Genomic DNA, 20,859 nt, shown 5'->3' with positions numbered 1-20,859 from the left:
CCATTGAACTCTCAGAAAAGTCATTTTGTCTTTTCTAAATATTGGGCCAGTTTCCAGGCTCCTTTATGTACACCAGGAGTAATTAAGAATAACACTATGTAACTTAAAGGAGCCATGCCAATAAATAAAAACTGAATTTGTCCTGTTGCCATGAAAGAAAGAATTCTGCGTGCCAGGTTACAATTCCAGCTTCTGTATTTTCTGAGGCATTAAAGGTTAATCTTATAAAAAGAGAATGCATGGTAACTCCTGGCCAATCTTTTTCATAAATGGAGGAGTGCCGTGGCACAATGATTCTCTTGAAGCTTGCTGTTCAGTAAGGTTTTCTTACACAGAAAACAACAAGGGTCATAAGAGATAAAAAATAAGCAAGCTTTTCTAACATACCTGCTGTCAGAAAGATATTTTCCTGAGAACACATTGTGGGAAGGCAAAATGTCTTGTTGAAAACACCATTTATCAAATCAAGTATCAGCAACCCTCCAGCATGTAGTGCTGTCTCCAAAGTGACTCACTGGAGGATTATGGAATACTTTTATCACGCGCAAGGCTAGTAATGACATAACACTACTAACTACGGTCAATGATTTAAGCTGGCAAGCAGTAGAATCAGAAGAATGAAACAGCATTTAGAACAGGAAAACACCTATGAGCTCACATAAATCCACTTTATTCATGCCACCGATTGTTTCCTGAAGTATGTTTTCTGTTTTTCTGTGCTTTTGTGTTTCTGTTTTATGTTTTATGTGTAAGAGATTTGCTCTACTTTAATTACAGTTTAAAACTAAAAGGATGTATGCTTGTGGAGTATACATTCTGCATAGATTCTCTTTTATAGTGTCCATTTACTTTGTGTTTATTTCTTACGCTACCCTAGCAAGTTTATGATTTTAAAAATAAACTTGAAGTATTTAACATTGGGCATTTTTAATTGTGTAACAGATAAGTAAGCACTAAGTAGTTTCTGCATCTCATAAGCTCCTACAAGTACTTTGCTACTTCTTTCTTGTTTTACTACCTTTTTATTGCCTCTGTGAAGCTTCATTGTTCATAGCTCACTCTTATTTGCTGGTAAACTTACTATCTATTGTGATTGTTCCTTGAATGTGCATTTGATTTGGTACCTTGTGTTATGAAAATGAAATTATCTTCTTCAGAGTTACTCCTGAGTTGCTGTTTCATCCATCAGTTGAACTTAATTATTTTCACCTATTCCACCTTAAATAGTTTTTCCTAATATTAGTAGCTACTATTAACAGATATTTCAGAATACACGCAGCTTTTTGTAAGCATCAGGAGAACACTGCTATGATTTATGATTCTGAATTAACAGTGGAAGACAGCCTGCTCTGACAGTGCTAAGAATACTTCTACTTAATTTTTTTTCCCCTCTCTGATCTGTTTTTGTTTGTTTGTTTGTTTTTAACTGTGGTGAAAGAATAGCTTAATCCGTACATATTAACATTTCTTGTAAACCAAGCATACTTCTAGAGATACATTGTCAAAATAATTCTTCCAGTGGTGAATATTCATCTATTCATAGTATTTCTGGTTTTGTTTATACATAGCTAGGTTTTGGATCGTCCTACTCAAGGAAATAAATTGCATAGCTAAAAGAAACCCATAGCAAAACTTCACTGCACTGTTTTAAAAAGTGATATAAAACACAGTTTGTGGGTTGTTCTAAATCAGTGTAGGTAATATCTTTCTGTGATTCCATAAATTTTAAGGGATGTTTTAGCAGCAGCTCAAGCACTTAATATGAATCATAATATGATCTACGAATAGTATGATTTCTAATGAAGCCATTCTTGAAGAATTCTCGCATGGTCCCATTCTAAAATTGGAAAGCAGATTTTCTCAGGTTTGGCACAAGTATTGCTCAGTAACTTAGATGTAGAAGTTCATTTTTAAATGTTACATTGGAAAATGGTGGCCATAGCATTTCAGTGCCTCCTTTGTTCTGAATTCTAAAATTGTTATTTAAAACATAATTTTAGGAATCTTAGTTTAGTCAATAACAATTCAGAAAATAAAATCATTTGGGGATTTTTACCTGGAATGCACATATGCAGTTAGACTGAGGTGGATACTTCTCTGGATTCAGCTTAATGGCCTGCTAAAATTGGCTTACCCCTCCAGTCAAAAGTCAGATTTTCACAAACATCTTTATGTTTTTCCTTCATTCTACCTATCATCATTATGTGTGTCCAGCTCAGAGGCACAAAGTGCATTTGAAATAGTGTTCCATTTCTAAAATAACTGTGGACTGGATTCCACACATTTGTTCATCAGAATCTCTTTTAAGTTTAACAAATCTCCAACACTCACTTTATTTCCCTTTTTCTGTTTCTACTGCTGAATACAAAGGGTATGTTATGTGCAGAATGACTGAGCTTATCCCTACTAGAAAGGAGTTATGTTTGGTATCTCCAGAACAATAAGGTTTTGCTGCCTGGTCAGTCAATGCTGGATCGAGTTCACATTCCCAAGCTCCCACTCTCCCATCTACGTATGCTGGGCGTGGAAATGCAGCAGAGGGAGGAAGGACAGGTCCTTTTTTACAGAATTGTTGAATAGAGAATTGCCCAGTATGGACACAGGTGGGCTTGCATAGCAATAGACATTGATTTTAATTGACTGTAAAAATATCCTGTGAAAAGAAGATAGCAACCAATGAATTTTCATTCAGTGGAAACAATTCTTAGAGGATTAAATATTTTTAAGCTATTTTGGAAAGAAGAGCCCCCTAAATAAGTGAAATATCTCAAGTTTAGAGTCCATTACATGTCATTTTACTGAATTGGACACAGGATATGAAATAATAACAGTCAAATACTATTGTAGAAAAAAATGTTTGAGATATTTCTAGTGCAGGAGAGTGGCTGTGAAGCTGATGTAAAAACTGTATTCTACAGGAACAAGTTGCCTCTGCTGCAGTTGAGGGATTTTGAAAGAAATACTCATTTTGCTGCCTGAAAATTTGCTCTTATTTCTGTAGTTGTAGGAAGACATGCATGTCAATGGAAGGAATTAACATGTAGGAAAGTTGCATCTCCTGCATACGTATAAATACATACTATGTGCCTGAAGTCCATGCAGCCCTCTGTGTTGCTGGCCAATGCAATGGTGACCTGTAGATTCATCCAGCCATTTAGTCAGAAGCAAAGTACTCCTGAGTGTTCAGAGCCGCATACTGTACTCTCTGCTTGGCCAGAGGTGAGGACAGAAGCTCTTGGCTCTGGAGTCTGATGCTTGTTTTTGGTTTTGTTTTGTTTTGTTTTTTTCCCCACACATTCTGCAAAAACACTGAAGTTCTGAGTACTTCTAGAAGGAAGATTGTAACAGAATACCTTGTTACAATTTGCTGTCCTCCATCAAAGTTGATAGAAGCAATGTCAAGATCTTACCTTGCTTGTCACACAGAATCACAGAATTGCTCAGGTTGGAAAAGACCTTAAAGATCATCAAGTCCAGCCACTAACCAACCATACTACCCTCACTAACAACCCTCTGCTAAATCCTTTCCCTGAGCACCACATCCAAACAGTTTTTGAACACAGCCGCAGATGGTGACTCAATCACCTTCATGAGTAGCCTTATCATTTAGCAGGACTTTCTAGTCATAACAGTATAGATGATAATCACTTCCTGTTTTATTTGGAGAAAATACAGATCTTCAGGAGCTGCCCTACAGTGGGTCCTTCAGCTCTGGGCAGTAGCAGGTTCCTTTGGAGCAGCTGGAGTTGGCTGTGATCTGACATGGAGCAGCTGCTAGGCTCTGCTCACAGAGGCCACATTGCTACAAAACATTGCCATTCAAACCTAATACAGAAGGAGATCCTTTTCCAGGATGCTTTAGCTACTGTCTGCTCTCCTGCCCTCCTTTAGACTCACAGTGAAATTTAAAAAACATATTGGTCATTATAAAAATTATTATGCATTATATTTATATAATACTTTATAATTTTATATTTTATAATTTTAAAATTGTGTATTTTATATATTATATATATGTTATTTATAATTAATTATATTATAATTAATATTATGTTAATTATATTATAATAAATATTATGTTAAGAATGATAAAAGTTATAAAAGTTATGGTTCACCTAGTGGCTATTATCCTTAGCATATGGGCTAACAGGTAATTGGCTTTTGTTTGAACATGTTTCTTTTCCGGAGCTGATGGAAGGGCTTTTGATTTCTTGAAGAGATGAGCAATTCAGTTCCTCTAAAACAGGTATAAATATGTTATTGTTTTGTAGACTATGTGCAGTCCTGAATATTCATTGTAAACTTAGAATCTGATATGATTTGAAGAATAGTTGATGTGTAAATCATTGCCTATTTAATGTGCTAGGATATTGATCCTGTCTTCACCCACGTGGTAGAAAGTGCTACCTCCTTCTCCATAGTTCAAAATCCAGTTATATTTAATCCTGCTGCTGCAAGAATGAAGGATCCTGTGCATGCTTTGAGATGTATAAATGCTTCCCAATCTGAGCATTACAAAAGACAGCTTCATTCACAGTCTTCTAAAGAAAGCCTGCCCAACATATAGATTGGCATATAGATTGGACTATCTCTTAATTTCTGTTGTGTGGGGATTCAGGAGTGACTGGTCGTAGTCATATGGACAGAAAAGAGGACTGTTGGTGAAGGGTGAAGCAGTGACTCTCCCTGTACACTGGGTGTTCCTACACCCTTTTTTCTGGTGTTGGCTTTTTCCTTTTGAGGTGTGAAAGAATACAGTAGGAAACCAACGTTTCTAAAATTGTCTTTATTCCATCCCATCCATTTTCCCTGTCTTCCCTCCCCCTTCTTTCATCTTTTTCCATTCTTCTTCTCCCCATTTTCCAAGCAAATTATCCTAGTCTGATCTTGAGCTAAATCAGTGATTACTGAGACATCAACCGTTAGCAGCTGACAGAACAGCCACTGCGCTGTGTGGACACAGGCTCATTAGGCCCACCCTGTTGCTCTCACTGCTTTCTTTAACTCTGCAATCTGTTTGCATATGTGAATTAGCTCTTTTCTTCAGTAGAACTGCAGTCATCTAATTACCTTACAATAGACAAGCAGTCAGGTTTTGATAGGTATGGCAGCCAGTGCCAGAGAACCCCAAATGTTGCTCCACAAGGCATATTACCTCTATAAAAAGTCCATAACAATTCATGTTGAATTTCCTTTACTGCTGTGCAGTCACTAATGAGAAAACGGGAGCTACTTCTGAGTTTTAATATGGTTTTGTTCAGGAGTTTTCATCCCAAGTCAGCCTGTCTGCTAGTCTGAAAATCAGTGTCTTCTCCAATTTTCTCCGTTTGTTTTCTCCAAACACTTGACAGGAGAGGAAGTGTAATTATTTAAAGTACTTTGGGAAAATATGCTTCACTGTTTCTATGACCCAGTCCTTCCTGTAAGAACTTCTGTGGGAATGCATGATCTAATCTATTAAATGATTCAAAGGAATGTTGTTTTTTGTTGTTGTTTGTTTGTTTGTTTTTCTCTTTTTTTAGATACCTGCATTAGTTTCTGTTTGCTACATACCTTTTCTTCATATTCTTGTTCATTTCCTTTGAACTGTGCTCTGTCATTCTTTTGTCATTCAGATGCTCAGATCAAGAGACAATTTGTAGCAGCTTTTCAGAGCTGCCATTTAGAAGAAAATCCATTGTTCTACAAAATAAAAATAAAAAAAAGCTGTTGACACTGGATTTAAGTGGACCCGTTGTGAGCAAAAAATAAAAAATCTATAATAAGATTTTCTATTGTGATTGCTCTATTTAAAAGTTCTTTTTTGTATAATAGCTCATGGTGAAGTTGCTTCTATTTAAAGCACTGAGTTTAATCTTGGCTTTGATCTATAGCTTTTGATCTTGAAAGAAGGATGTTGTGGTAGTAAAACAAAAAGAGTAGAAGAGACTTTTCTTTTCCTTTTTTCCTTTTTATAAAGTTAGAGGGATAACGTCAAGATTTAGCAGGCAGTAATTGGACTTACTTTTATTAACCCTGTTTGCAAAGTCCATCTAATTCTATGTGCAGGAGAGTTTGCTCCTGCACATGCTTTGATGAGCCCTCTTTTTTTCCACAGGAGCACAGATTTTCTTAGAAGCTTTCAGCGAATGGTCATTTATAGCACAGAGTATAAATTAGTTCTAAAATGCCGAGAATAGCTTAGTTATACCAGGTGTGACTCAGTCTGCCTTGTTTTAAATGCTAAACATAAAGCATTAAAAATAACCCAACTTGGGGATTTCTCGTACTGAGATTTTCCATAGCTGAACAAAGTTGGGTGTCTCCCATCACACTTGAGATAGAATGCCCTGCTCAAAGAGCACAGAATCATCTGCTGAAGTCCCATGCCTAAATTTAATCACCTGCTCGTGCTCTCGTGTTGAATATCAAGTGTTTCTCAGAGGCCTCGGTGCTGGGTTTGCTGTTCCATGATAGGAATAAAGCCTGCTGAGGTGCTCCTATTGAGCTGCCCTTCAGAATGCACGGCAGCACAGTTAACAGCCGCGTTCTTCGGCGTCAGGAAAGCACTATGGAAAGCCGTCAGGCACGAATGGTGCCACGCTCCTGATCCAGCCTGCTCGCCCTTCACCAGGGTATGCGGAGGTTTTGCTAGGACAGCGTCTTTTAATTGCGGAGAGCTTTACATGAGCTATACGCCATGGTACTCGGGAAGAGGGAAAGCCGTCCTGGACTGCGGGCTCGGAGGGAGCGCGGGGCTCCGGCGGCGGCTCTCCAGGCCGGGCCGGGGGAGGCGCGAAGCTCCCAGTGGGGCCACCCTGGAGTCTGTCGGCCCCTGCGTCTTTAAGGCAGGCTCCTCCTCTCCGCGGGGTTCCGGGGCCGGAGCGGGGGACCCCGCGGAGGTGTTCTATTTCCTACCGAGGGCAGCGGGACGTCTGGGCTGGGGGTGGCGGCGTTCCTCGGCTCGGTGTCACCGTGCGCTTTCTCTCCGTACAGCCTCTGCTGGAGGAGGGCGAAACCTGGAAGGAGTGCAAACTTGTGCAGCAAGTGAGTGCCGAGGTGAGGAGAGCCGTCTGTCTGCTACCCGCTTCGTCCCCCGTGGGTCTCCTCCCCGAGTTCTCCGCCTGACCTCCTCCCGTAGCGCTTTTGCTTCAAAAGCATAATCGCTCTCTTTTCAAGAACAGAGGCGCTTGTATGCGGGGAAGAACCCACGTGTTGTTGTTTTGTTAATAATAACAACCCCACCGTCTGACGTCGGCGCTGCTGGTCTGCAACAACGTTCAGTCGGTGGCTGGAAGTAAATTTCTGATTTGTAATAGAAGGCGTAAGGGATGGAGTGCAGAGGTTGTCCCCAGGATTTTTGCACGCAGGAGTGATAACTTTACATTTGGCAGCCCGGTCTGGTTTCAGACACCTTTTCTTGAGGGGAAAATAAAAAAAAAAAAAAAGTAAAAAACAAACAAAAAACTACAACGACCAAAGCACATTAAGCTGAAAGGTGCAAGTTCGCTTTAGTAAAGAAAGAAAGGAAGACAGCGCTTCACAGGGTGGAGAAGAGCATCTCACTCCAGCTGCGTACAAGTATCTAAGCAGATTACCTAAGACCATGTCATTCGGTGTAGGAAAAGTGCTTTTCCTCTCCTAGAGAACCAATGGAGTAAATTGTCTTGAGTCTGTTTACAGGTTCTTATTAATGCTGAGTAGCTGCACTCGTGTCTTCATTCTAAAAAACCACTATGGTTTTGAACTCTAGGTCACAAAATGGATTCAGGCAAACAAGAGGATCAGAAAAAGCAGCAAAAAGAAAAGAAAGCAGGATGAAGTTGTCTTTCAAAAGGTAAGGGTTCATTTTGTGCATTTGTGTAAATGGGCAAAGGGCAGTACAATGGAATGATTTTAAGACTATGTCTTATAAACTATAAAGAGGTGTTCTTAGTTTATCTGACGAGGTGATAGTAATTATCTCAGTGTGCCACTATGTACTTTCTATGGAAATAAATCATTAGAAAGAAATCAGTAGCCTGCTATTTCAGGGACAAAAGTTCCCCATTTTTGTGTTAAAATTGAATGTTCTGCAGAAGAAAGGTAAGAGCACTCTCATTAGAGGTATCAGTTGTGCTTGAGAGAAAGAGCTTACACCAGGACCTGCACCATTACTTGTAAATCGTCAGATTGTTTCTCAGCTAAAACTATCTGTGTTGGTGAGCAATGGGACAATAAAAGACATGATGCCTGCACTGAAACAGGTGCTCTGATGATGCTTTTGGCTCTTCTGTCAGTGGTTTTCTGAGTCTTACAGATCATGTAGTTGCACTATAAGGAAATTCATGAGGATCCCCTGTTGATTATTTTAGAAATTACTGCAGAGGATTTCTTAAACTGCATGCAACCTAAATTAAACTGTATTTAAACAAATGCTTTTTTTTTTTTTTTTTTTTTAAATCCATTTATCTCCTATAATGCCAACTATTTAAATTAGAAATTAGGGAGGTAAATAATAAACTGGCACTTGTATTAAGTGACCACTTTCTGCTCTCTTGACAAAAAAAATGATTCTAATACTCTATCGCTTATGAATAAATATACACTTCCAAATGCATTAACATTAATTTTTTGGTGTTTTCTGCTTATGTTGATTTTAGAAATGTATTTTTAATTACCACTTTTTAAAAACGTTGCCTTTAAAGGATCAAAACAGCAGCATGTTGTTTTGCAGTTTTGACAGTGCTTCTAGAATGTATGATGAATCATTGCTGTTTCCGTAGCCAAATTCTTGCTGATAGCATGGCTGCCAGCTCTTGGGATGTGTTGCCTTAGTATGGGCATTGCAATATTTGACAAATGTCTACGAAGTGCATTGTTGTGTGTGAGTGACTCACAGGCTCCCTGGTACATTTAAATAACACCACCAAATGACATTTCATTTAGAATAAGGTGTTCTGTGTTGTCCTACTTTAGAATGATATGATTTAAGCAGAGATTGCATAAACTGTTGCACTGAGTAATTCAATTTGCTTATTTTCATGTATGTGAATGCTTATTGTTGTGTTTGCCATTTTTATTTCTTCTGTGTTAGTATTTTTTCTTAACATTTCAAATATATCAGTATGTGAATTGTTGAGCAAAATGCCCTGGCAGTAGAAATAGCTCTAATACAAGCTACAGACTGTGTGCAGTTAGAAGTAATTTTTAAATTACAAAGGATGAAGTAGGTCTGCTGCCACATCTTCAACACAGACTTAAAAGCACTTTGTACTGTTAGAGCCTCTTCATTTTCATATTATTCTTTTTATAGGAAAAAGCTTCCTCGATGCAAAATCCATATTTACTGATAAAATTCATATATTTAAAAGGTTGTTCAGGTCTCACTGTTGGAAGGTTTGTGAGACAGACCTCTAGTATGTAGACTAATATGATTATTAATAATTATATAATATATATGTATTATATTATTATTAATGATATATATGATAAAATATACTTGTATGCATGGTATAATGTATTATACCATGAAATGTCCACTTCTAAATATATATACACATATATGTATATATTGTTGCAAGGTCTGTGAACATCAATATGATTAAAGAATACACATTTTCTTCTATTATGTATAAGTATCAATTACTCTTTGAGATCCAGTGCACAGTCACAGAACTGCATCTGCAGGTTGGTCAACCCCCTAGCAACCAAAGGGCACATCAGTGACCTTACATTTGGTAGTGAAATTATCGACTGGGAGTGGAAATTGTTATATTCTTTAGGAGTTTGGCCGTAGCAATGGTGGCTTTTCCAGTAGAGACAGTGAAGAGGAAAGGGAGCGAGATTTTCTTGGCACTGGCAAAGCTTTATTGTAATATTAAAATTCAGACTTTGGTTACAACTAATCTTTCAGTACTGACTTACCAATCAAGGTAGGTGGTACCCAGTCAGACAGTATGTTCCACTAGTATTCTTAACTTTGTCTGGATACGTATCTTGTATCTGGCTTGTAGCAGAAACAAGCAGATTAAGTACTTAGTGCATAAATATGAAAGAGAATAAGTGTGTAATGAAAAAAGGATGTTACCCTTGAAGAAAAAAAAAAAAAAAAAAAAAAAGATAAAAGATTAAGTGAGAACAGGAAGATGAGGAGCAAAACAATAATGAAACAGAAAAGGGCTGGTATCACTTTGTATCACAAGTGCAATTACAGTAAGGTTACCGGCCTCTTCTGCTATAGGTAGAAAACCAAGATAATCTTGCTTATACTTTCAGAACAGGAACTTGCTAAAGTTAGCTTCAAAACTTTCATGTACCTGTTCTTTTGTGCGTGTGTTTTCTTTTCTTTTTCTTTGTTGTTGTTGTTGATTGTTTTTAAATGTTTTATTTTGAATCCACTAAACTGAGAATCAAAGCAAGGACCAAATAGGTATCTTGAACCTACATACTGTGCTCTACTTAGTAACTAAAGCAAAATTTGAGAGTGTTCTTCAGATAGTGTTTGTGTGAATCATTTGCAAAACCTTACCTTTCTCAATTTGGTTAGCATTACAGAACTCTAGGAATCCTGAAAATATGTAATCTCAGGCTCTTAATGCTGAATATTTTCATCATAGCTGTATACACTCATGGATTGTTTGGAAGCTGTAACTATGTGGCTCAAAACTTTATTCTTTAGGATAACACTGCCTGAAAGTTAACTTGAAAAGCATTTAATAGCACAGTGAAATACTGTCTGTGTTTTTTTTTTTTTTTTTTTTTTTTTTTTTAAAAAAAAAAAAGGAAAAAGAAACCTAAAAAAACTTGTGTGGAGTTGTTATTGTTGCCATAATAACGATGATGAAAAAAAATTAGTCCACTTCTGAATCCAGTATCAGATGTATCTTATTTGCAGTACTGTTGTGATAGAATGTCCTTTTTAATAATACCTGTTGCCTTTTACAGTTATTGTTGCATTCCTTGCTTCACAGCACATCTCTCTGATACATACTATGATGCGTGTTATTGCCACACTTCTAGGTCAATGAAGCAACATAGTACCACACATACAATGACACACCCATTCCCTTTCAGAGTCAGAGGTGGCCATTAATAAATTAGGAGAACTCAAGCCATCGTGTCCGTGTGCTGAAATAGTTTGAGGTTTTACGATCACTTTAATGTAAAATATGAAGTTTGTAGAGGAAAGAAAAAAAGCAGTTCTATCAGACAGTTTTTGTTTTGATTTGTAGGAAGAACTGGTTACACTCCCATCATAGAGCAGTGTTTGGCAATCGGTCTCTTTGGAGGTATTTTAATGAGGCTGTCTTTGTGCTTGTTATCACAAGATGAATTACTGAAATCTATGAAGACCAATATCTTTTCAGTTTACTGAAGCCCTTTGTGTGTGTGTGTGTGTGTATGTGGTTGCTATGTGTGCCTTTTCACCTTAGATTACAAATACCTTTTGTCTTGAATAAATCAGGAAATGGAAAATGTGATAACAGATTTGTTGTTTCCAAAGTAACAGGAAAACAGGATTCAACAAGATTGGATTTCTTTTAATATTTCTCTAATGTCTCACCCACTAGTGTTTATGTGATTAATTCTGAGCAGTGATTTGGTGAGACTGGGAGTAAGGCAAAAAGCTACCAGTTTGGAGGCATTTGGAACTGGAGCAACTTTTTCCATTTGAAATTAGTGGTGTGCTGCATTCAAGTACTCCATAAGCTACCTTCTACAGAATTTATATATATATATATAGTTTTATATATATAACTTGAGAATATACAGTTTTGAAGATGTTTAGGTCCAGTAGATTGTTCGCATTCTCAATGTTACTCTGAAAACTCCAAAGGAGCTATAACAGTCTTCCTGCTCAAACATGCTTTATTTCAGTATTACGTTTGTTGCATTTTAGTCTTACACTTATTAAGCTTATTTTTGACAATGTGTAATAATTTTTAATAATGATTCTTGGCAATTGCTATCAGGCTGTCTTTAATCAATTTAGATTATATTCAGATATTGTATAGTAAAGGCATGTGTAGTTGTTCCTAAGTGTAGAATTTATCATTTGAATTAAAAAATAAATATGTATGATCACAGAAGGCAAAGGCAAGAGCTTTTACAGAACTAAGTAAAGATTTTGGAAGTTCTCATTCTTCTTTTTGATAGCTGTAGTCGCTCAGTAGCAGCCACAGATTACTCTTATGTACTGCCTTCCTGCTTACCATCTACCCTTCAAGAAACTCTTGGAGCACAAATGTAGCTCACCGGTAAAAGCAAGTAAACACTGTGTAGCTTTAAGTGAACAAAAAGGATTAAATTCCTGGAACTGTGTAGATTACACTAGACTCATTTTTCCTGTGTTAGTTTTCTGGCAGAGACAAGTAGAGTGACCTCTCAAGACTGGCTAGTTCCTATCTACAAATGGATACATTGCTCATGAGTTTTGTACAACCTGTGCAAGCGTTTAAAAGCAGTTTGCAGTATCTTGTCATTTCATGAACATTTGCTGGATATTTATATATATATTTATATTTATATATATATATATATTTCATGGTTTGGATTCAGACATGATATCTAGTGGCAATTAACAAAGATAAGAAATATTGTTGTCTTCTTGTATCATAGCCACGTTCTAGTTAATAACCAGCTGTCAAGAAAAGCTTTTATGTTATCCTGAAAAAGTTCTGATGGAAAAGTAACTTAGGCAATTTTCTGATTCCCTACGTGTCTTTCTTACCCCTGTGCTTTTATTTTAGGCATCCACTGGTCACTTCCAGTGAAATTTGTTAGTATTCTACATCTGCCACCTTCCTGTGAGAGCCCCAATAAAGACAAGACAGAAGCACAAGCTCTGTCATTTCTGGGAATCCTAGCAGATGCATGACAGAGATGTTATGACTGTCCCAACCAAAGAAGACATTTCTGTTGACACTTGGAGACTATGAGACAGTTTGGTCATGAGACACAAGTTAACAAAGAATTGTATTTCTTTACTTCTGCTTACTATGATTTTATTTTATTTTTATTTTGTGAACTATATCCTACTTAGTCTTCAGGTCATACACCCCATGTGCGGTGAATGGCCACATCATGAATTTGCAGTTGTTTTTTTCCTTCACTGCAGTACGTGAGAAGACAGGGGCTTAGGACTTAGTTTTGAAGGCTGATGAGTATCTTGTTAATGTCCTCTCATCTATCTTGTGAAAGGAAATGAAATATATCTCCAGGAAATTAAATGTTTCCATGCCTGGGATCTTGTTTATTTCGAAGAAAAGATGACTGGCTCAGGCCTGATCTTTGAATAGCTGTGATTGTCTTCATTTTGTTTAAATTCAATAGATTTCCATGTTACAGCTGTAGTTCTGATGAGTTTGGTAAAGCTACTCATGTTTAAGTTTAGGCCTAAGTTTACTCCTAATTGCCTGGAGTATTTTTTCTTACTGGGAGATGTGATACAATGTTTTTTCCAGTTTACAGCATAAAAGAAAACACTGGGTAGGGCTCTGGGGCAAGTGAGGAGATAATCATAGAGAGAGAGAAAGAGAGAGAGAGAAACTGCAGAATTCATTTGTCTTAAGCTCAGTTTTCATCCATCTCCTAAACTTTCCCTTCTCTACTTCAGTCAGTGCCCTTCTAAGCATATGCTGGTTTTATAGTGTGAGAAATCCACAAGATGGAATTAAGTGCAAACCTTTTTTGAGCTTTTCACCTAGATTTACACTTTTTGTGGCTTGATGAATTAAGTCCATATTTTGAAAGCTTCATTTTCTTTATTACCCAGAGTAAAGCTCTTAGGTTTTCAAATACCTGGGAGAAGTGGTTACTAGTAAGCTAAGAATGGTAATTTTTTTATTTTTTTTTTTTTGCTTACTTGAATTTATAGATACAGATTCCTTAACTGAAGATGTGCTAAAATTTTTGCCAGTCTACATAATTAATATATCATACTCTTGTTCTAATACACACCCTCATTCTGTAGCATTTGCATATTTATTTATTTATTTTTCAGTGATTAAACGTTTACTCCTTGAAAAATAACAACTTCTTTTCTTCTTCTACCCTGAGAAACAGTAAATGATTACAAAGTACTTTTCAGCATTGTGTGCATTGGTCCTAGTTTTATAGCAGCTCTAACTTACAGGGTTGAGTTAAATAAAATCTATATTTTGGACTTCTCAGAACAGGATACCTAGTTGCATGAAGACTGAGTTGTAATGTGACTGCATGTTTACTGAGTGTCTTTCACAGAAAGTGATGAAACAGATGCTATTCAGAGGGACCTTCACAGGCTTGAGAGGTTGTCTCATGCAAATGTCACAGAGCTCAGCAAGACTGAGTGCAAGGTTCTGCACCAGAGTCAGAACAATGACGAGTACAAATACAGACAGGGCTAGAATGGATTGAAAGCAGCCCCAGAAATAATAACTTGGGGTTGCTAGATGATGAAAAACTCAACCTGAGTCATCAGCATGTGCTTGCAGCCAAGGAAGCAAACCATATCCTGAGCAGCATCATAAGGGGCATGACCAGAAAAGTGAGGGAGGTGATTGTTCCCCTCCACTCTGCTCTAGTGAAACCCCAACTGGAATACTGCATTTAACTCTAGGTCCTCTTAAATAAAAAAGGCATGGACCTGTTGGAACAAGTCCAACTAGTCCAGAGGAGGACCACAAGAATAAAGGGCTGGAGCACTTGTGTTATGCAGGCAATTGAGTTGTTTAGTTTAGAGGGAAGACTCTACAAGAAACATCATTGCAACCTTCTGGTACCCAAAAGGGGAGCCTGTAAGGAAGCTGGAGAGAGACTGTTTATACGGTAGCTCAGTGATAGGACAAAGGGTAATGGCTTTAAACTAACAGAGGTACTTGGAAGATATTCTTTACTATGTTGATGATGAGGCATTGGAACAGTTTGCCTGGAGAATCTGTGGATGCCCCATTGCTGGAGGTGTTAAAGACCAGGCTAGACTGGGGCTACCTGACCTAGTGGGAAGGATCCCTGCCAGTGGCAAAAAGATTGGAACTATGTGGTCTTTAGGGTCTCTTCCAACCTAAGAAATTCTGTGATTTCAAAGCTGTTTGTTTGTTGTTTTTTTTTTTAATCTGAGAGCATCATTACACATACTCAAATATGTGTACTTCTAAGCATAAGAGTAGTGATTATTAGTACTTACAGTAGTTTTAGAAATGGGGAACTGAGTCGTAGTGATGTATATATAAAGATATCTAAGAGATTTGGTTAGAGGAGGAAATGGACTGCAATCATTACCTGTGGTGTCTGAACACAACCTTTTGCTTGAGGCTCTTTATGTTGAAAATGCAAATGAATTAAGCCGCACAATTATCCATGAAATTCCAAGCACATACAACAGCAGTATAACTGAAAAGATAAACAGAGGTGGATTCATTCTGTTAGGATTAGAAGATTTTGAGTTGGAAAGGACCCACAAGGACCACTGAGTCCTGATGGTGTGTAGACACTTAAGTCTTTTCATTTGTTTTCTTTTGTCCTAAGTATTGAGAAAGGAAGCATTCTTAGAATTATTTTTAGAATTTTAAAAGTCGACTTTGGTTTCCTCATATAACAGAAATCCCTTGGCTAGATCCAAAAGCAATATTGTTTTACTCCTTCATGGTGCCATATGTGTAAATTTTTTTCTTTTTTTCTTTTATTTTGGATGCCTGTTTTTGAAAAAAGGTGTATAAAAACTTCAACCTCTATTGAACTGTCATACTTGAATTGTTTGGACACAAAAGAAAGGACTTCTCAGTATGTTTGTAATATATATATATTTCTTTTCATTGTAGGTCTAAACTGAATACCATAAGTGATTTATTTAATAGCTGACTACTGAGATCATCATGTCTAAAAGACTGGTCATTTTTTTCCTCCATAATTAGACTGTCTTTACAACACCACTTCTGTTGTGACAGAAGGATTGTTTGGTGAAAAGGAGTTTGGAATTCTCGTCCCCTTCTTAGCTTCAATTTTTCCTCATTTCCCATCTCAGCGTTCAGCTGGGAAGTGATCTGTAGGTCTGAGTGCATCTTCTACCTGGGCTATCATGATGCTGCTGCTTTAGTTGACATGTCTCCTTCAGTTAAGGAGAAATTGGGTGCCTCACTGTTTTGCTGTAATCATGTACTTTTCTATTTCCATTGTTAAGGTCTTGAAGATATCTTCGAAGTAGCTTCCATCTCAGCAGTTCCAGGGTGGGTTGCAGATTACTGAAACATAATTTAGTCCTTTCCTATACCATGCAAGTGACCTATAGTATGCAAGTCTGAGTTCTGCTTTTTTGTAATGTTAAAATTTACATCAAACCAGGTTAATATTTCTAAAACATTCAAAGACTGGGAGATGGGGTGATTATGAAAGTTTAGGTAGTTCCTGTTTGCTGTTGTTGATGTCAGAGCACCTGAGTAATTGTTCTTTGTGCTACACATCAGCTTCTTACTCCTACTTTTCTTTCCATAGAACTTGATACTTGTGAATCACATGCTAGCCAGCATTTGACTGTTCCTTTCACAAATGGAAAGCCTGTGTTTCTCAGCTTCCTTACTCTTGAGTAATTTTTATCTGAATGTGTCTATTTCCTTGGAGTCATAGATCAAGTCAAATAATAAAATGTTATAAAATTGTCTTTGGATGGCGATGGAAATTCCTTGTGACTCAGAAAATTCACTGGTGGAAAGAATTACTTTTGGAGATGCCTATGTGAGTTTTAACTGACTGTTCTGTTGTCAGTACCTGTTAAGTGTTTATGAAAACCCGATTATGGACACAGACATATGAACTTTGTTACAGGCAGATTGGAAAAACAAACAAACAAACAAAAAACTATAGCTCAACATTCATAACAAAGAGAGAGAAGTTGATCCAACATACTGGCACCTTATTAGGACTCATTTACGTTAATGAGCAATTTATAGGAACTTGAAGTTACCGATTGGTGACCAAACCACAATGTGCAATCAACACAAGGAACTTTACTGAGCTTTTATTGTTATGCTCATTGCTATTAGCATCTTAGCTGAGGAGATCTAGGTAGGCTTGGGAAAGGAACTGCAGACAGAAAGCTGAAGCTGAAAGCTGTTTGTGTTCACCCTCAGTACCTGCATATTCCACTAGGGTGACTTCTCTGGTCCTTCAGATATATTACAAGTAGTCACACTGCTGGCCTGCAAAATGCTTTGGGACTGGGCATAAAACTAAAGTCACTTTGAGTAACAGGTAGGAAGAATTTGGCTACTTAATTTTATGTTGTGTTTGTTTTTGAAGTTGAGTGATGGAAGATAGGAATTAAAAGATAAATAGAGTGAATGTCAAGTTAAAGATGTTCTTACAAAGATATCCTTTATATTCTGTAAGATAGCATATAGTGCAAGTAGCTTTTTTAAAATTATTATTATTACTGTTTATTGATTTTTTTTTATTATTATTATTATTTATTTATTTTTTTTTACCATCTTGGCTTAGTTAAGAGTGGTCTGTGTGGGTGTTTTGCAGACTTTCCAAAGCACTGGCAAAGATTTAACAGTAATCCAGCTGAGTTCCCCTAAGGGTTTGAGCTGAAATTCTGACTTTCATATTAAATTAGGCATGGTTACAAGATGAGCTATTTGAAGTTTTTGTGAAGCATGTGACAAACAGAGCAGGCAACTGGGATGCAAATTTTTGCATGTATGTTTTTTTTTGTTGTTGTTGTTGGGTCAAAAATTAGTGCAGGGAACAAAAGGTTCTTATTTATGAAACTTGAAGAAATTCTCCCCTGTATATATATATATTTGGTGGATGAATTGCCATCCCTGAACGTGTTTAAGAGGCGTTTGGATGTGGCGCTCAGGGATATGATTTAGCAGAGGGTTTTTAGAGTTAGGGTACTGGTTAGGCTGCGGTTGGACTTGATGATCTTCAAGGTCTTTTCCAACCTGGGTAATTCTATGATTCTATGATTTAGTGTGTGTATGGACATATGTAAATATATATATATATGTGTATGTATACACATGCATACACACATGCCCTCAAACTTGCCCCAGCATCTTACACCACAGAATTTTTCACAGAAAGGGGCTTGCCCCCTTTTTCCTAAGGACTTGTAGTTATCATCAGCCAGGTGTGTGATTTTTGTTGTTGTTATTGTTCTATTTTTTTTTTTCCTGTTTATACTGACCTTTTATTTTTGAAATATTTTATCATGTGATAGTGTCTTAGTGGATTTCCCATTTGTTTCCTTTGCCTACATATAATCTGTGTTGGTGTGATTCTTTATGGCAGAGTGTTGGAGTAATTTCTGCGAGTATTATTTGTTGTTCCCTGCTACTTCAGGTAGAAACTTTACTAAACTTCAAAATGACCCATCACCAGACTTTCTGTTACAGGATGCGCTGTTCCGAAGTAGTGGTGTGAAGGCCTTTTTTCTTTTTTTCCCAGCTCGACTAACAATAGAACATCTATTAAATACTCATCCAGATCAAGTTTTTTTAAGGTATGTTGTTAATTTAGATAAGTGGACTCTGCTTTTAGGAAAGGCAATGGAGTGGTTAAACAGAGCCTGTTGTTTCTTAATTTAAGCATGGGCAGGTTTGGTAATGGCTAAAAAGTTAGCTGTATCTAAAGGTTGCTCAGCGTAGGTTTCTCAGTAGAAGTAGTTCCTGAAACAGCTAATGAGAGTTGGTATTATTTAAAATCCCATTTTGATTGCTTCAGTAAAAGCCAAAGATAGGGTAGATTTGAAGATAAGTAATATCTGTGGTTCTAGAAAAGGTGCTTATGCTCTCAACTTTGTACCTTTGCAGGCATTCCTTCTGAAAAGGAAAATAAACTAGTTTTTATTTACTCTGGGGTTTTTGTTTTACTGGTGCATTTCTTTTGTATGTGACATTCCTTCTAGAAGTCTGCAGTTCATACAGGGAGAGAGTGTATATTTGAACAGAGCTGCGTATATTGTATGTAAGGCAGTCTTTTTAAATGCTCAGTCAGAAAGCTGTTCTAAAATTAAAACCATTGTTAAGTCTAATAGAATGATGGTTGGTAAACTGATAGAAGGCAAGAGACAGCTGACTGGTTTTAGGAGCTGCCAAGCTGAAAGCTCGTAGGACATCATGCAGCAGGGAGTAGTGAATGGATATTTGCAAACACTGGGTAGCTGGTCATATCTCTCAGCTGTCTTCCAGTCATTACCTCAAAGAGAAGGAGGTAGTACTTTAAAAGACAGTATGGTAAGTGAACTTGAATTTAAACGGGGTCCAAACTGTAATTTATCAGGGGAAAAGTACTGTCCTTGTTAAGAAAGGCTTTGTCACAGATGGGAATATCCATCCCCCAGGTGATGTTTATGGCCTTCTGTTAGTTTACTATTAGATAATTAGTGCATAAATTATTTTGAGTTTTGCATTTTTTTTTAATGTCTTGGCTCCATCTAGAAGTGTAATGTTACAAACTTCTTTAACTATATTACTTTCAGATTAGATAGCAGAATGACCCTTTTGAAGTCATTATGAAAACCTTCATCTTCCTTCTCAGGATAGTCTGGAAGCTCCTGAAATGCAGGTCAGGTAATTGTGGGGGATGGGAGGCAGTAAAGAGGAAGACCTTCAAACCAACAGTGAGAAATTAGAGTTATATACGCATAGATCTCTACTAAAGTATTTTTGGATCAACTAGTTGCAAGATTAATTACTTCAAAACAACAAATTGATTCAATCAGGAGTTCCCATTACTAACATAATAAAAGTATCATAAATAGAATTCATAGCAAACAGGATATCTGTCCTTAACTGTGCAGTTTCAGTTGCATGGTATTTATTATGGACTTGATCTTCTGTGCTAAGATCAGAGAGGAGTGAGGAGCCGCATGGCTGTGAGAAGAGATACCATTTAATCTGACCACATGGCAAGTCCTTTAAGGAGTGAGCCACCATTAAGATTACTGGAGAAAGATGAATTATCACCTCTGTGACACAGCACATCTGCTGCTCCCATTCTGCTAGTGACACAACTTTCAGAATAGACATTTTATGTGTAATTACGGCAAATGGCACTATATATTTTTGTGTTACTGATAGTGTTAAAAATATCTTTTATCTGTGATATTGAATGCAAACTATCTAGAGTACAGAGACTTTATTAAAATCTGCTAAACTTGATTTAACTAATAAATCAGCAAACCAACACTTTTGGGAGATAGCTGCTTGTTGGCTAAAATGGTGTGGCAAGCCCTCAGTGTATCAGGGGAAACTTCCCTTATTGACCATTTAAAGGCCTTTTAAGATAATTACGTCTTCACCTCCACAGACAAGCAGGCGTGCCTGTAACTTGAAGTTTGGACCAGATGGCACTGACATTTCAGCACAGAGAACATTTTGTATTCACCCTCATAGTCTGTTGTGTGATTTCAGATGGGATAGTCGAGCTGACTCCAGTAAGCTGGAGTGCACACAACTGTTCTTAGTGTTGTATGCAAATGCATTTTATTTTTGCATTCATACTGTTGTGAAATCCAGTCAGTTGTGCCAGCGGCATTTAGCTGAAACTGACCTTCTCAGTTGAATACTTTTGTGTTCTGGAAATTTCCACAATTTCAACTGAAAAACAGACTACATGAAGTTTTAAGGAACTAATACATGAGTATAACTGGAAACAAAGTAAAAAGTATGTGAGATACTGCTTTTACAAGTTGATAGTAATCTTGACAGTTACTGAAATAGCAGGCTTGGATAAAAAGGATGCTTAATAAGGCTTTTAAAACATTAAGAGCTGCAAAGATAAAGCTATCAATTTTCAGTATTTGGAAGAAAAAGTCTCTTTCAAAGTTGGCATATCTCAGTATGCAAATGTTTTGTTTCCCTTAATTTTCAGCTGTCTTTCTTCTAAGTAATCAATTTGGTACTATTTTAATAA

At 37.1% G+C, this 20,859-nt stretch overlaps 1 protein-coding gene across 4 annotated transcripts in view; it reads left to right on the top strand.

The window, feature by feature from the left end:
- The window catches only part of AOPEP (aminopeptidase O (putative)), a 175,551-nt gene that overhangs the window by 99,244 nt on the left and 55,448 nt on the right, over positions 1-20,859 (top strand). For all 4 annotated transcript variants that reach the window (XM_072359395.1, XM_072359393.1, XM_072359394.1 and 1 more), the window contains 2 exons: positions 6,976-7,038; positions 7,733-7,816. In XM_072359395.1, the coding sequence (XP_072215496.1) occupies positions 6,976-7,038; positions 7,733-7,816 (147 nt within the window). The remainder of the gene's footprint in view (positions 1-6,975; positions 7,039-7,732; positions 7,817-20,859) is intronic.

This window comes from Excalfactoria chinensis, chromosome Z (assembly GCF_039878825.1).
Source record: "Excalfactoria chinensis isolate bCotChi1 chromosome Z, bCotChi1.hap2, whole genome shotgun sequence".
Lineage (NCBI taxonomy): Eukaryota > Metazoa > Chordata > Aves > Galliformes > Phasianidae > Excalfactoria > Excalfactoria chinensis.
This window is presented reverse-complemented; position numbering and strand designations above follow the sequence as displayed.